The sequence below is a fragment of the Eriocheir sinensis genome, chromosome 29, assembly GCF_024679095.1.
Source record: "Eriocheir sinensis breed Jianghai 21 chromosome 29, ASM2467909v1, whole genome shotgun sequence".
NCBI classification, from domain to species: domain Eukaryota; kingdom Metazoa; phylum Arthropoda; class Malacostraca; order Decapoda; family Varunidae; genus Eriocheir; species Eriocheir sinensis.
The window spans coordinates 10,300,478-10,313,741 of record NC_066537.1 but is presented as its reverse complement, the minus strand read 5'-3'; the positions used below and the strand labels follow the sequence as shown (position 1 = coordinate 10,313,741).

At 42.8% G+C, this 13,264-nt stretch overlaps 2 protein-coding genes across 6 annotated transcripts in view; both read right to left on the bottom strand.

Moving 5' to 3' along the window:
• Positions 1 to 207: 207 nt before the first annotated feature.
• On the bottom strand, positions 208 to 5,830 carry LOC127005035 (eukaryotic translation initiation factor 3 subunit M-like). Its single transcript, XM_050873488.1, has 8 exons — positions 5,669 to 5,830; positions 4,534 to 4,716; positions 4,073 to 4,170; positions 3,533 to 3,757; positions 2,722 to 2,869; positions 2,251 to 2,368; positions 934 to 1,077; positions 208 to 530 (listed from the first exon to the last, which is right to left on the bottom strand). Exons 1-8 carry the CDS (start codon positions 5,708 to 5,710, stop codon positions 331 to 333), a joined length of 1,158 nt encoding a protein of 385 aa, XP_050729445.1. The 5' UTR covers positions 5,711 to 5,830; the 3' UTR covers positions 208 to 330.
• Positions 5,831 to 9,166: 3,336 nt separating this feature from the next.
• LOC127005032 (carbohydrate-responsive element-binding protein-like) overlaps positions 9,167 to 13,264 on the bottom strand; it is a 56,051-nt gene continuing 51,953 nt past the window's right edge. For all 5 annotated transcript variants that reach the window (XM_050873479.1, XM_050873477.1, XM_050873480.1 and 2 more), the window contains 4 exons: positions 13,034 to 13,184; positions 12,518 to 12,645; positions 11,872 to 12,125; positions 9,167 to 11,349 (listed from right to left, as the gene is read on the bottom strand). In XM_050873479.1, coding sequence (XP_050729436.1) covers positions 11,225 to 11,349; positions 11,872 to 12,125; positions 12,518 to 12,645; positions 13,034 to 13,184 — 658 coding nt within the window. In that variant the 3' untranslated portion in view covers positions 9,167 to 11,224. The remainder of the gene's footprint in view (positions 11,350 to 11,871; positions 12,126 to 12,517; positions 12,646 to 13,033; positions 13,185 to 13,264) is intronic.

Sequence of the window (13,264 nt, the reverse complement as noted above, 5' to 3'; positions counted from 1 at the left end):
GCAACCTTCATCACTGTACCAGAACTACCAGATTAGAAAATGGATTCTAATTTCTAACCCTGTACTACACTTCTTACACCCACCTAACCCAACTATGTACTACGCCCAGCACCACCGACACCCATGAGAGCCCACACTGGGGACATTACCTGAGTGCGGGAAGCAAGAGTCGTTACCTTCCCCAAGATGTCATAAAACTTGCCAAGAAACACTCGACTCTTTATTCTGAAGATGGACGACCGAGAGACAGCGAGGGATTGATCTTTACGAGACGAATGATACAAAAGGTGGAGACGACGATAGCGAGAGAGACTTTGCTTCTATTTACTTTTACTTCCCGGGGACCAAGGGAGCCGTGACGATGGCCTGCATGGAGTCCTTGACCATGGCCAAGTTTGCCTTCCAGCCAGTGAGTGTGTCATGCAGACTCTGCCACTGAGTGCGGCCAAAGGTACGGATGACCCGGGACGTGACGAAGACCTTCCGCTGGTTCTGGTCCATACGTGCACTCACCAGCTTGGTCTTGAGGGCTGAAGGGAAGAGAGGGAGAGAATGGTGGCTTACAATACTGTTGAAACATACACAGGAATGAAAGTGGGAAGAAATAGGATTGAAGGAATGGGAGACAGAAAAAGGAAGAGAATAAGCAATGAGGAAGTAAGGAAGGAAATTAAAACCCCAGGATAGGAAGAGAAAGAGAAGGGAAAGAATTAATACCTATAACTAAGGAAAAATAAGAGAAAGAAAGGTAAAATGAAAGCAATGAAAAAGGGAAAAATGTAAAGAAAGGAACACAGGAGAGAAAAATAGAAAGAAATGCACGAAATGTATGAAAAGAGACACAGAAAGGAACAAAGAGAGAAAGATAGAGAAATGAGACACATACCTGAACCATCACACACACACACGCACACCACCACCTCCAATACTCACCCTCAATGATGAAGCCCTCCACCTTCTCTTGGCCAAGCTGGAGCTCCTGCATCAACAACTCAAAGGACATCTCGGACTGACACTCGGCCATCTGTATAAAGGTCAGCAGCCTCATCTTCCTCACATTGGCCTCGTGATCCAGACCTGAGGGGGGAGAGAGGGAGGATCAGGTGATGGCAACCCTTCTTGTGTCCTGCTGTTGGTGGGTCTTGAGGAATATGAAGGGAAGGAATGGACAGAATGAGAACTATGTATGGGGGAGGTTATGGAAGCTTTTATTATAGCTTATGGATGGGTAATGCTGAGGACAATGACTGGGAAAGAACTATGAGAACTATATATGGGAGAGGTTATGGAAGCTTTTATTATAGCTTATGGATGGGTAATGCAGAGGACAATAACTGGGAAAGGTATCTACAACTATTATTATATTTTACTGTTGGGAAGTGTTGAGGAATGACATGGGAAGGTGATAGAATGAGGACTGCATGGGAAGGTTACCAGGATGCATCTACTATGTCTTACTGCTGGGTATTGCTAAGGACTATGGCAGGGAAAGGTAGAATCAGCTATCATTACACCTTGGCATAGCGAGAGCAAGACAGAGGAAGGTATTAACAACTCTCATTATGTCTTGCTATTGAAGAGGGAGAGGAAATATTGATGACACAGAGGAAATATGGAGAGGAAGGGTATCAACAACTCTCCTTATGTGTTCCTATTGAAGGTAGAGAAGAAACATGACAAGGAATAGTATCTATGTCATGCTGGTAAAGAATAAGAGATAAATATGACAGAGAGAGGCATCATCAACCCTTATTATGTTTTGCTGTTGGAGAATAAGGAGAAACATGACAAGGAAAGGTCACCAGTTTGTTTTGTTTGCAAGAACCCTCAGTATGCCTTGCTGTTGAGGGTTAGTGAGAAGAGGAATAATCAGTCAGTCTTTGCTGGTGGTTTAAACTGAGGGGAGAGAGAGAGGAGGGAAATATATACGTAAAAAGGAGGGGAAACAAGGACTGGCTGAAAGAATACAAGGAAGATATGGTGAAAGTGCAAAAATGGGAGGAAGAAACAGAGAAAAGGGAAAAAAAGAAACCAATAAGGAAGGAAATGAAAATAATAGGGCAAGAAAAGAGACAGACAGAGAGACAGACTAATGAAATATAAGGGAAAGGAACATAGGAGGGGATGAAAATGAAGGAACACAGGAGAGGATGGAAAGAAAGGAATGAAGGAGAGAAGGATGGAGACAACGTTTGAGGGGGAAAGAAAATGAAAAAACAAAGGATACTAAGGGAGAGTGAGGAGCAATACCTATGGAAGAGATGAACTCCTTGTGGTTGTTGTAGAAGTGGATGTAGCCGGGCAGCTTCTCCGAGACAAAGATGGTGAGAAGGTCGTGGATCAGCTCACCCTCCAGGAACTTGACCGGCTGGAGGGAGAGAGAAAACAGATAAGTAAGACCCACATTCTCAGACACTTTCGGCTCTCACAACACAAGGAAAACACACTGACAAATACACAAACAAAAAAAACATTATATAAAGACCAATACACCAAAATTCATACCACAAAAAGTGACATAAAAAAAGTAGAGATGAATAAAAAAATAATATTTCAAATACACAAATAAAAAAAACATGATAAAAAGACCAATACACCAAAATTTATACCACAAAAAAAACAAAAAAAACAGAGATGAATAAAAAATAATCTTTCATCCACACACACAAAAAAAATCTTCCATCTACACACACACATACACACACACACGCATGTCCAAACCTTAAGAGTCAGCAAGTGGTCCATGATGTAGGTGGTGGGGTCGGCCAGCGAGGCGATGATGCAGCGGTGTGCGTCCTCGCGGGCCTGGGAGGCGTTCTCTGTCGTGTAGGTCCCCAGCAGCTCAATCATGACCTTGCTTGCTTCCTCACTGGTGGGGAAAGAAGGGGATAAGGGAATGGAAAGAGGGGGATAAAGGAATGGAAAGTGAGGGATAAGGGAATGGAAAGGTGGGAAGGATGAAAAAGTAGGTGGAAGTCATAGGGAAAAAAGAAGTGCAAGTGTGATGAAGAGGGAAAAGAGGGAAGGAGAATGAAGGAAGGAAAGGTGAGAAGGATGAAATGGATACAAAGAGGAAGAAGGAAGTAAATGTGTGAAGAAGAGGGCCAAGAGGAAAGGAGGGTGGAAAGGAGAGGAAGGAAGTAAAGGGGGAAGAGGAGAGAAATGAGCGAAGAGGGAGGGAGGATGGCAAAAGGAAGGTGGAATGGAAAAATAGTGAAAAAGGAAGGGTAAGGGAAGCAGGGAGATAAGAAGAAAAAGGTGGAAAGTGGTTAGGTGGAAGAAAAGTTAGGAAGGATAAAAAAGTAGGTGGAAATTCTTCTACTCAACCTGTCTTTCTGTATACCCGTCTCTCTCTCTCACTCTCTCTCTCTCTGACACCTCACAATATCACTAACCACCAAACAAAACCATCTAAAGAAACACCTCATAAAAAAGAACTAAAAAAAATAATAAAACATGACCTTTACATATTTCTTTTACAAACACCTTAAAAAAAGAAAAGAAACATAAACATAAACCCAAGGAGACCCACCTTTGCTTGTTGGCGATGAGCGTCTGGTGGAGGAGGCGGAGGAGTTGCTGGAGCTGCTCAGTGGAGGGTGGCGGCTGGGCGGTGTTGAGGGTGGTGCGCATCTTCTCCACGGACTGGTACACGGCCTGCACCTGCCCGATCTGGCCGCTCACCTGCACCATGGTGTAGTAGACGTGGTACCTCACGCCGTGGTTCTCTGGCAGGGCGTGGAATAGCAGGTTGAGGCTGTGGGGGGAAACACGGCACGTTAGGAATGGAAACTGTGATGCATTCCATTTACAAGTGCAGGATGTTGCAAGAAATAGGAGCATCTAGGCAAAGGACTAGAAAATCATCAAAGGTATAGAGAGATGGATAAATAGACAGTTCCAGACAATAGGACATCAGGGTTAGGAAGAAATGAATTGATAGGCACTGGATAGAATAAGACATCAGAAGTTACAGTGGTGAGGTGGATTAAGTGTTACAAATACTCTCTACACCCTATACCTTCCTGTTATGATACAGTATATTCCTCCCCTCACCCCCTCCAACACTTACACTCTGAGGCACACGTGGCCCAGGCGGTTGGATGGCGCCTTAGCCAGCTTCTCACAGAATGCCAGGATGAGGCTCTCTGTCTTCTCTCCAACAGGTACCTGAGGAAGGGAGGACCATCAGTATTCACACCTAAGACAGACTGCTCAAGTTGAAGACATAACACTGCACAAAAGACATTAAAGACTACCAGGCTTTTCATTTTTTTATCAACAACTGTGTATGTCTTGGATTTAAAATAAAATAAATGTAAGATAAAAAAGGATGTATATAAATGACTTTTTTACTTGTAATGAGATATAAATTAATTCATGCAAATTATCTCTGCCATAAAAGTACAATCTTATTTAGAAGCTTCTCATATATATAATTACAACTTTAAAAAAAAAAAAAAAAAACAGTAATCACAGAAAAACAAAAGCAGTACCCCTTCCCCAATGGACATCCCGAGCCCATCCTCTTACCACGATGAGCACTGAGACAATGGAGTTGAGCAGCGCCTCCACCTCGGCCTCGGTGGCCTCAGAGGAGAAGGCGGTGTCGCACACCCCGATGATCTTGTGCAGGTCATCCTCCAGCCCCTTGGAACTCCGCTCCATGGATATCTCCGCGCCTACCTCCTTCAGGTAGGCGCGCAGCTCCTCCACCTGTAACAAAAAAGTGTGATAGCTTGGGGGATACAAGATGACTATGGTAACTATCTTCTCTTATGCAGTACAAAGCTGGTGCCCTGAACATTCACTTTTTTCAGGTTTTAGTCTACTCTTAAACTTTATACTACACTTTGAAGTTTACATAGTTAGTTGCACCTTATATTACACTTAAAAGAACAGGAGGGTAATTCCTTGCACAGTTCACTTACTTACTGTCTCTGTATGTTACATATCAGAAAAACAGATTTACTTGTACAGCAACAGAGGCCCTTATTAACCAAAATGATAGTAACCTATTGCCACCAAAAACAGTAACCTATTCCTCTAAAAATAATGAGCTCTCCAATTTCACTCAGACAGGGGTGAAAGTAAGATTAGATTATTGCAGGTACTGTGTCTTCAAAAGCGTACCCCTGCACACTGGCTGTAGACAGCTGTATATCTCTCTTCCCGGTACGGCTTACCACTGTGTACCGGCTTACTTTCAACCCTGCACTTAGACTTTCAAAGCTTCATTCCAGTGATAACAATCCATCTTTAATGAAAAAACATCATACTTTTCCTATAAATCAAAAGTCACGTCTGCTAAATGATATCCCAGTGCCCCGAAATGAGGTCCCTTCCCTCCCCGCGTCCCGCCCCGCCCCCATCACAGCCTCCCCGGCACCTCTCATCTCCCCTCCTGCACCCTCCCCAACACACTCCCCGTGGACGAGGGACCTGTGAATCAACCTGCCATCCTCCCCGCACCCCACACCTGTCCACACACACACCTGCACCCTGCCCTCAGCCCGTCACCGCCAGCACATGTGTGGGAGCGAGTGTTCCGGACCCAGACACACACCCCACACCCACGCCCACGCCCGCCCCACGCCCGCACCCATACACCCACACCCACCCCATACACTCCAAAGGTACATTAAAGGTGTCATTAAGCCGTTCTCACCTGCGCATTCACGTCGATCTCTAAAAATGTGTAGACGCTCATCCTGCCGTGTTGTGTGGCGAGGCGAGGCGCGGTGAAAGGAACCCCCGGTGTCTATTTACCTCAGATTCTTTTCATATCGGCAAATACACGACACTAAAACTATATATATAGTACTGAAAACTAACCTAGTATATGTTTAAGTAATCAAAATAAACTGATAGCCTCAGATTATTAACGGTTGAAATATCCATGTGTTGTGGCAGTCCCGTTGAAAAGACTTACGATCCATCTTTATTATTTTCATTGATTTCACAGCTTATTGCATAATTTGGCATTTTTTTTATGAATATACAGCTAATATCACTGTTTTGTAATAGTAGTAAGATAGTAGTAGTAGTAATAGTAGTAGTAGTAGTAGTAGTAGTAGTAGTAGTAGTAGCAGTAGTAGTCTCCATAAACAGAGAAGGAAAACAGAGAGACACTCTGAGTGACCTAATGAGAGAACTCCCAGAAGACACAAGGAGGAGGACAGATATTGCACAGGAAGTGGGCGCTTCAAACTGGCTAACCACACTACCTATCAGGGCAAAAGGCTTCAACTTAAACAAAAAAGAATTTACTGATGCCCTTGCCCTCAGGTATGGCTGGCCAGTGGATGGGCTCCCAAACATGTGTAACTGTGGCTCACCCTTCAACCAAAATCATGCCATGACATGCAAGAGAGGAGGTTTCGTCTGCATGAGACATGATGAAGTAAGAGACGTAACAGCTCAGATGCTGAAAGAAGTCTGCCACGACGTGACTGGAACCCATGCTGCTCCCTCTGCAAGGCGAACACCTCGCCAGACGCACCGCTAATGTTTCGAACGAAGCACGAGTGGATGTTAGCGCCAGAGGGTTTTGGACTCGTGGACAAAGGGCGTATACTTTGATATAAGGATCTTTGATCCCATGGCCCATTGCCACAGAGACCTGACCCTTGATGCAGCCCACAGAAGAAACGAACAAGAGAAGAACAGAGCATATGAAGAAAGAATACAGAATGTGGACCAGCTCCTTCACCCCGGTAGTATTCACGACGGCAGGAGGGATGGGACCAAGGGCGCAGAGCTTCTACGCAAGACTCGCCGAAACACTGGCGGATAAGAAACAACAGCCAAGAAGCAGTGTGGTCGCCTGGATGAGATGCAGGCTGTCCTTCTCCCTCCTGAGGTCAGCCTTGGTCTGCCTGAGAGGAACTAGGTCACCTGCACCCAAAACCACCCGCATTGCCGACCTGGACTTTGAGGCGACGGTGGTTGATAGTCGTATCAACCACAAGCTCTGTTAGCTTAAAAATAAAATGTTTAGTAAAGTTTGTAATATTAAATAAAGATGGTTGTCGGCCACAGTCATTGGCGGGGTGGGGCCAATGAATTGCTTTGTGAAAGGATATGAGAAAATATACCGCTCACAACGCAACTCTAATAGATGGAGGCCCGTAGTAGTAGTAGAAAAAAAAAAGTAGTAGTAGTAGTAGTAGTAGTAGTGTATACTAGTAGTAGTAGGCTAGTTTAGTAGTAGTAGTAGTAGTAGTAGTAGTAGATTAATAGTAGTAGTAGTAATAGAAGTAGTAGTAGTAGCGTATAGTAGTAGTAGGCTAGTTCAGTAGTAGTAGTAAAAGAAAGTAGTTAGAGAGAGAGAGAGAGAATCCTTGAAAAGTTTCCTCCTTACTTTCCATAACATGTAGTTTTATGCAGCCTCACGGGCGGGATCGAGGCGATGAATATTAAATGAAAAGTCACCTTCAGGACCTGCATGTTTACCGCCACCACCTCTTGTGTAATGCAAAGAAATAAAAAAAAAAATGAATGCAGAATAAAAAGCGATGATAACTAGCCTATATATGTCCTCTCCCTTCTATTTTATTTTTCAGCCTCTTCATTTCCACCATCTTTATTATACGTACTCTTGTATAATGCAAAGTAAAAATAAAGAATATGCAGAATAAAGTGATGATAACCATGTCCTCTCCCTTCTATTTTAAGAAGAACTTTTATTCACCTTGACCCTGCAGTATTCAAGACACTCTACACTGCATTGGTAAGACCCCATTTAGAATATGCCAACCAGGTATGGAGTCCACACCTGGTGAAGGATGTTGAGGCTGTGGAGAACGTGCAGCGAAGAGCAACGAAGCTGGTGCCTTGCCTGAAAGACCTGCCATATGGAGAGAGACTGAGACAGCTTGAGTTGCCCACACTGGCATATAGAAGATCCCGGGGAGACCAAATTGAAACTTTTAAAATTGTAACCAGGAAATATGATATAGATTGTACAGAGGGACTTTTTGATTTAAGGGAAGATAGCACCACACGGGGAAACTCTAAGAAAATCTTTAAACCAAGAGCTAGGCTGAATGTTCGGAAGTTTTCATTCCCCAACCGGGTGGTTAATACCTGGAACAGTTTGCCAGAGTGGGCAGTGAACGCTGACTCAGTAGAGAGTTTTGAGGCAAAACTCGATAAATTTTGGAAAAATCAAGAACAAAAATTTTCATATAGAGCACAAATAGTCACCACGCGCAGCCCACACAGTGTTCAGGCTGCTGAACTGGAGCCACAGGCCACTTAAGGCCTCTTCCAGGGAATCTTCTGTGAGTATCTGTGAGTATTTTATTTTTCAGCCTCTTCATTTCCACCATCTTCATTATAAGTACTCTTGTATAATGCAAAGAAGTAAAAAAAAGAATATGCAGAATAAAGTGATGATAACCATGTCCTCTCTCTTCTATTTTATTTTTCAGCCTCTTCATTTCCACCATCTTCATTATACGTACTCTTGTATAATGCAAAGAAGTAAAAAAAAGAATATGCAGAATAAAGTGATGATAACCATGTCCTCTCTCTTCTATTTTATTTTTCAGCCTCTTCATTTCCACCATCATTACCATACTCTCACCCTCTATCTTCACGCCTATCCTTTCCCTATCTTTATCCTTCAGTGTCATCACCATGCTTATATTCACTTCATTGCTTTCTCTATCCCATCATCCTCATCACCATCTTCATCACACACATCACTCCCACTACTGCCTTTCTTATACCCTCATCAACATCACCACTCATCATCACATCATCACTATTATCATCATACTCCATTTGGACATATTAAGTCCTGCTATATAATGATGATAATGGCTAGTACGTACAGGATGAATAATAATGTAAAATTATATAAATAATGAATACAGTAATGAATAATAAGGATAAATAAATAAGGATGAATAATAAACACTGAATAACTCTTAATAGTGCCTTTCCTATTCCTTCATCATCATCATCATTACTACCATCCCTACATCATTTCTTCATTACTAACACACACTAATTCTGGTTTTACGATTGACCTTTTTAATATTTTCTCTTATTCTTGTGGTAATAATTCTAATGTGTGACTGTTCAATTTACCTAAAAGAAGAGATGGAGGAAGAGAAGGAGGAGGAGGAGGATGGGTGAAGGAGGAATGATGCCCATGTTAATAAATGTCTTTATTTGTAAAACACCTTCACAACTGCCATCTCTCACACTTAACATTAAATACTAAATAAATCATCTGTCGAACTATGTGAGAATGAGGATCTCCGTGCCGGGCTCCTCCAGCATAACAAAAAATACATAATAAATATACTTTTTTGCTTAACTTCTCGCTAGCATGATACAAAAAAAATATACAACCTAGGAGATAATAATAATAATAATAATAATAATATACACACACGCACATGCTTACATACACGCACACACACACACAAACATGCGTGTACATAATCGTATTTGTTTTATGTACACTTTTGAGTCTGTGCGTCAACTCAAGAATCACTTTTATTTAGGAGGAAAACCTACATTATTATTATTATTCCTCGTCCATCTCCTCCTCCTCCTCCTCCTCCTCGTCTTCTTCTTCTTCTTCTTCTTCCTCCTCCTCCTCCTCCTCCTGTAAGCATTGTCAGGCAGCAAGAGTAAAAAGAGTATCAAATATAGTAGGATCGGCTGTCTGACTAAACCTTTTCAACTCGACGAAGACAAATTTTCTTCTCTTTTCTTCTTTGTCTTCAAGTTTTGTCATTATCTTGGTATTTTTTTCTTGTTTACTGTCTGTGTCTCCTCTCCTTCTGCTACTTTGTTTTTCTTTCTTTATTGTCTTCTTCATCTTCCTTTGACTATTGTATTCTGTATTTGTCTCCCTTCTTCTTCTTCTCCTTCTTCTTCTTCTTCTTCTTCTTCTTCTTCTTCTTCTTCTTCTTCTTCTTCTTCTTCTTCTTCTTCTTCTTCTTCTTCTCCTTCTTCTTCCCTGCCGTCACTTGGCACAACAAAAGAATCATTCAAGGGCAAGGGAAAACTGTACACTCACTCTCACTCTCACTCTCTCTCTCTCTCTCTCTCTCTCTCTCTCTCCCGAAGCTGCGACTGAGCGAGAGGCGACCAGAGAAGGATTTGTACTTGATGCTGATTATTAATAAGCTTCTGCATACATACTAATGATGATGATGATTATTAACTTGTCAGCTGGGCCTTCTACTCTCCCTCCCTTCCTCTCACTCATTTCCTCTCTCTCCCTCTCTCTCTCTCTCTCTCACACACACACACACACACACTCACTCTCTCTTTCCCTGCATTCACTGGGCACAAGAGGCATTGCATTGATTGTGTTATATTACCTTACACATACACGCACACAATCACACCTATACACATGCACACACCTACACACATGCAGCTATAAACGCCATGACTCACTGCCACAACCACCACGAGCGCGACGACACAGAAACGACACCCTTAGGAGCATTCAACCCTACAGGAAAAGTGACATATGTAAACACACACGAAATGCATCCTAGAGTGACTGGCTGATTGGCGTGTCCCGTGTGTCTTGTTTACATGTGGTGGTGCGACCCTTCCCTACTGACTCCCTACTCTCCCTACACCCCTGGCACATGAGGGAAGGAACAGAGAGGGTGTACTAGGGTATGCTCGCCAATTTGTAAGCTTCACATCAATTAGTACTCGTATCAGGAGAAAAGTTATTTGTAGATAGAGTGCTGGGGTAAAAAAGTATTATCAAAAGGAAGATTGATAAAAGTTTCCTTTGTTTGGCACTTAATTTTCATGTTTTTACCTCAGTTTTCTTTTCTTTTTATGAGTACTGATTTAGGAAGATTGTACAATAAGATAAAAAGTATTGTCAAAGTTAAGATGGTTCAACTCTTTCTCCTTTGGCACTTAATTTTCATATCTTACCTAAATTTTCCTCTATTTTATAGGTATAGAAGATTGAACAACATGGAAAAAAGTATTATCAAAGTGAAAATGGATTAAACTTTTTCTCTCCTTTGGCACTTGTTAATTTTCATGTTGGGTTAATTTTCCTGATTTTTTGCGGAGTACTAAATGTAACGATGCCTACAAACAGACAAACATACCCAACCACACACCCCACCACATCCTCCCCCCTTGGTGTACTTCACTCCCCCACCTCCGTGGTGTGTGGGCAGGGGGGTGGAGACTGAGGGGTGGAGGAACGGAGCCAGGATCACCGGGGGTGGAAGCGGTCGCCCTCCTGCTTGGTGACGCGGCGGAATACCTCCTCCGGCAGACTCTCGGGGTTGGCGAGAACGTTGGTGGTGGTGCTGAGCTTCCGCATGGAGCTGGACACCACTGTGGGGAGAGCAGAGTGATTAGTTAGAGTAGACATGACTTTCTCTCTCTTTACACACTTTGCCAGTTTTATTTTCAGCTGATGTTTCTGACAGCTTTCCAATCCACACCATGCCTTGACAGCTATATTTCTCTTATATTACACATCAGAAACTCCTGAACAACATATTTACCATAGTCATAATATGATACTCTCTAATGACTTGAGACTGATAAAAATTCCAAAGTCCCTAAACTGCATGGTACTCTGGCTCAACACTAGAATGTCAGCCTCATGTCTCAGAGGACCAAAGTTAGAATCCCAGGCCAACGGATAATTGGGAAATAGATTTACTCTCCTAAATACATCAATTTCTCATAGATATCAAGAATAAAAAGAAAAAAAGAAAGAAAGAAAAGAACCTGCATTGGTAGATAAGGAAAAAAATGACAAAAAACGAGAAAAAGCATAAAAAATAAAAAAAACAGAATAAGAAACGGCAATGAGACAGAACAGGACAGAAGCACTCCATCAGTACTCACAAGGTCTGAGGGTGTTGAGGGAGCACTGTTGGTCCAGCCAGGCCAGCGAGGAGCGGCAGAGGTCATCCAGACAACTAGTGCTCACGCTGCTGTTGTAGGACTCCAGCAGCGGCTCCGTGATGAGGGAGAAGATCCAGAATTTCCAGTTGGCCAGCGTCCTCTCCCTGACGTAGGCGCTGAACATCTCCTTGAGCTTGCTGTAGCGGGCGTGGGTCATGGGCGCACCCGTGGCCGGCAGCTGGGCCTGGGCATTGCTATGGAGCCAAAGGAGGTTTTGATTTTAATTTTCTTGGTTCATACATAAAAATACATTTTATATTTTTTAGAGCAAGGAAGGGAGCTCAAGGACAAAAACAAAAACAAAAAAGCACGACAGACACTGCACCAATGACAGAAAAAAAGATCGAGAGGCCAAAAGAGGTCATACATTCCTTGGGTTAAACATGAACCCTATATTTACAGTAAAGGAGGTCAATTATTATTTTTCTTGGGTATTGCATAAATGGGGGTGTATAAGCTCTGAAATGTTTGAGAATGAGGGCTTTTGTCTCATTACTCTCCCAATTATACTCCACCACCACCACCAACAACACCACTAGCACCACCAACAACAACACCACTAGCACCACCAACAACAACAACCCACCTGATCTCACAGCTGAGGCTCTCTATTTGTGATTTGAGCATCTCCGCCTCCTCTGTCAGCTGCTGCCTCTCGGACTTCAGTTGATGGATGTACTCAGCCCCCTTCTGCAGCATCACTGCCTTGCTGATCTGTGAGGAGAGAAAAGGAGACAGATTTTAGACACTTCCACTTTACCTTTCTTGTCAACATTTCCAGGCATTATAAATATTCCCTGATTATAAATATCCCCACTTTATCTACCACTTTAATTAATATTAACACATAAGAGCACAGAGTAGAAACATGACCACTGCAATCCACCTTACAAATATTTCCACTTTATCCACTTTATCCACCTTTCTTATGAACACAGAGTAGTTCCTGTATTATATCATCCACACTAAATCAACTACTGTATTAAATTATCCCCTATTATATCATCTACTGTATTATTGTATCTACTTTTCTCATCAACTCTCGTATATTTCCACATAGAGTAGCACCCATCACCCGGCCCCAAGCACCCCATACACACACCTTGGCGTTGGCGTTCTGGCTGATGGCAGGTATCAGCTGGTGCATGATGTCGAAGTTGTTTTTAAGGTTTGAGCGTCGCTTCTGTTCGGCGTTGATGTGACACACTCGACGGTGCTCCTTGTACTGCACCCTCTCGGAGTCACTCTTGGGCCTGTGGAGAGAGGATGTATAGGGGGGGTGAGAATACTGGGCTGGCGTGTGAAAAGGAAGCTAAGATAGTGAAAGGCAGAA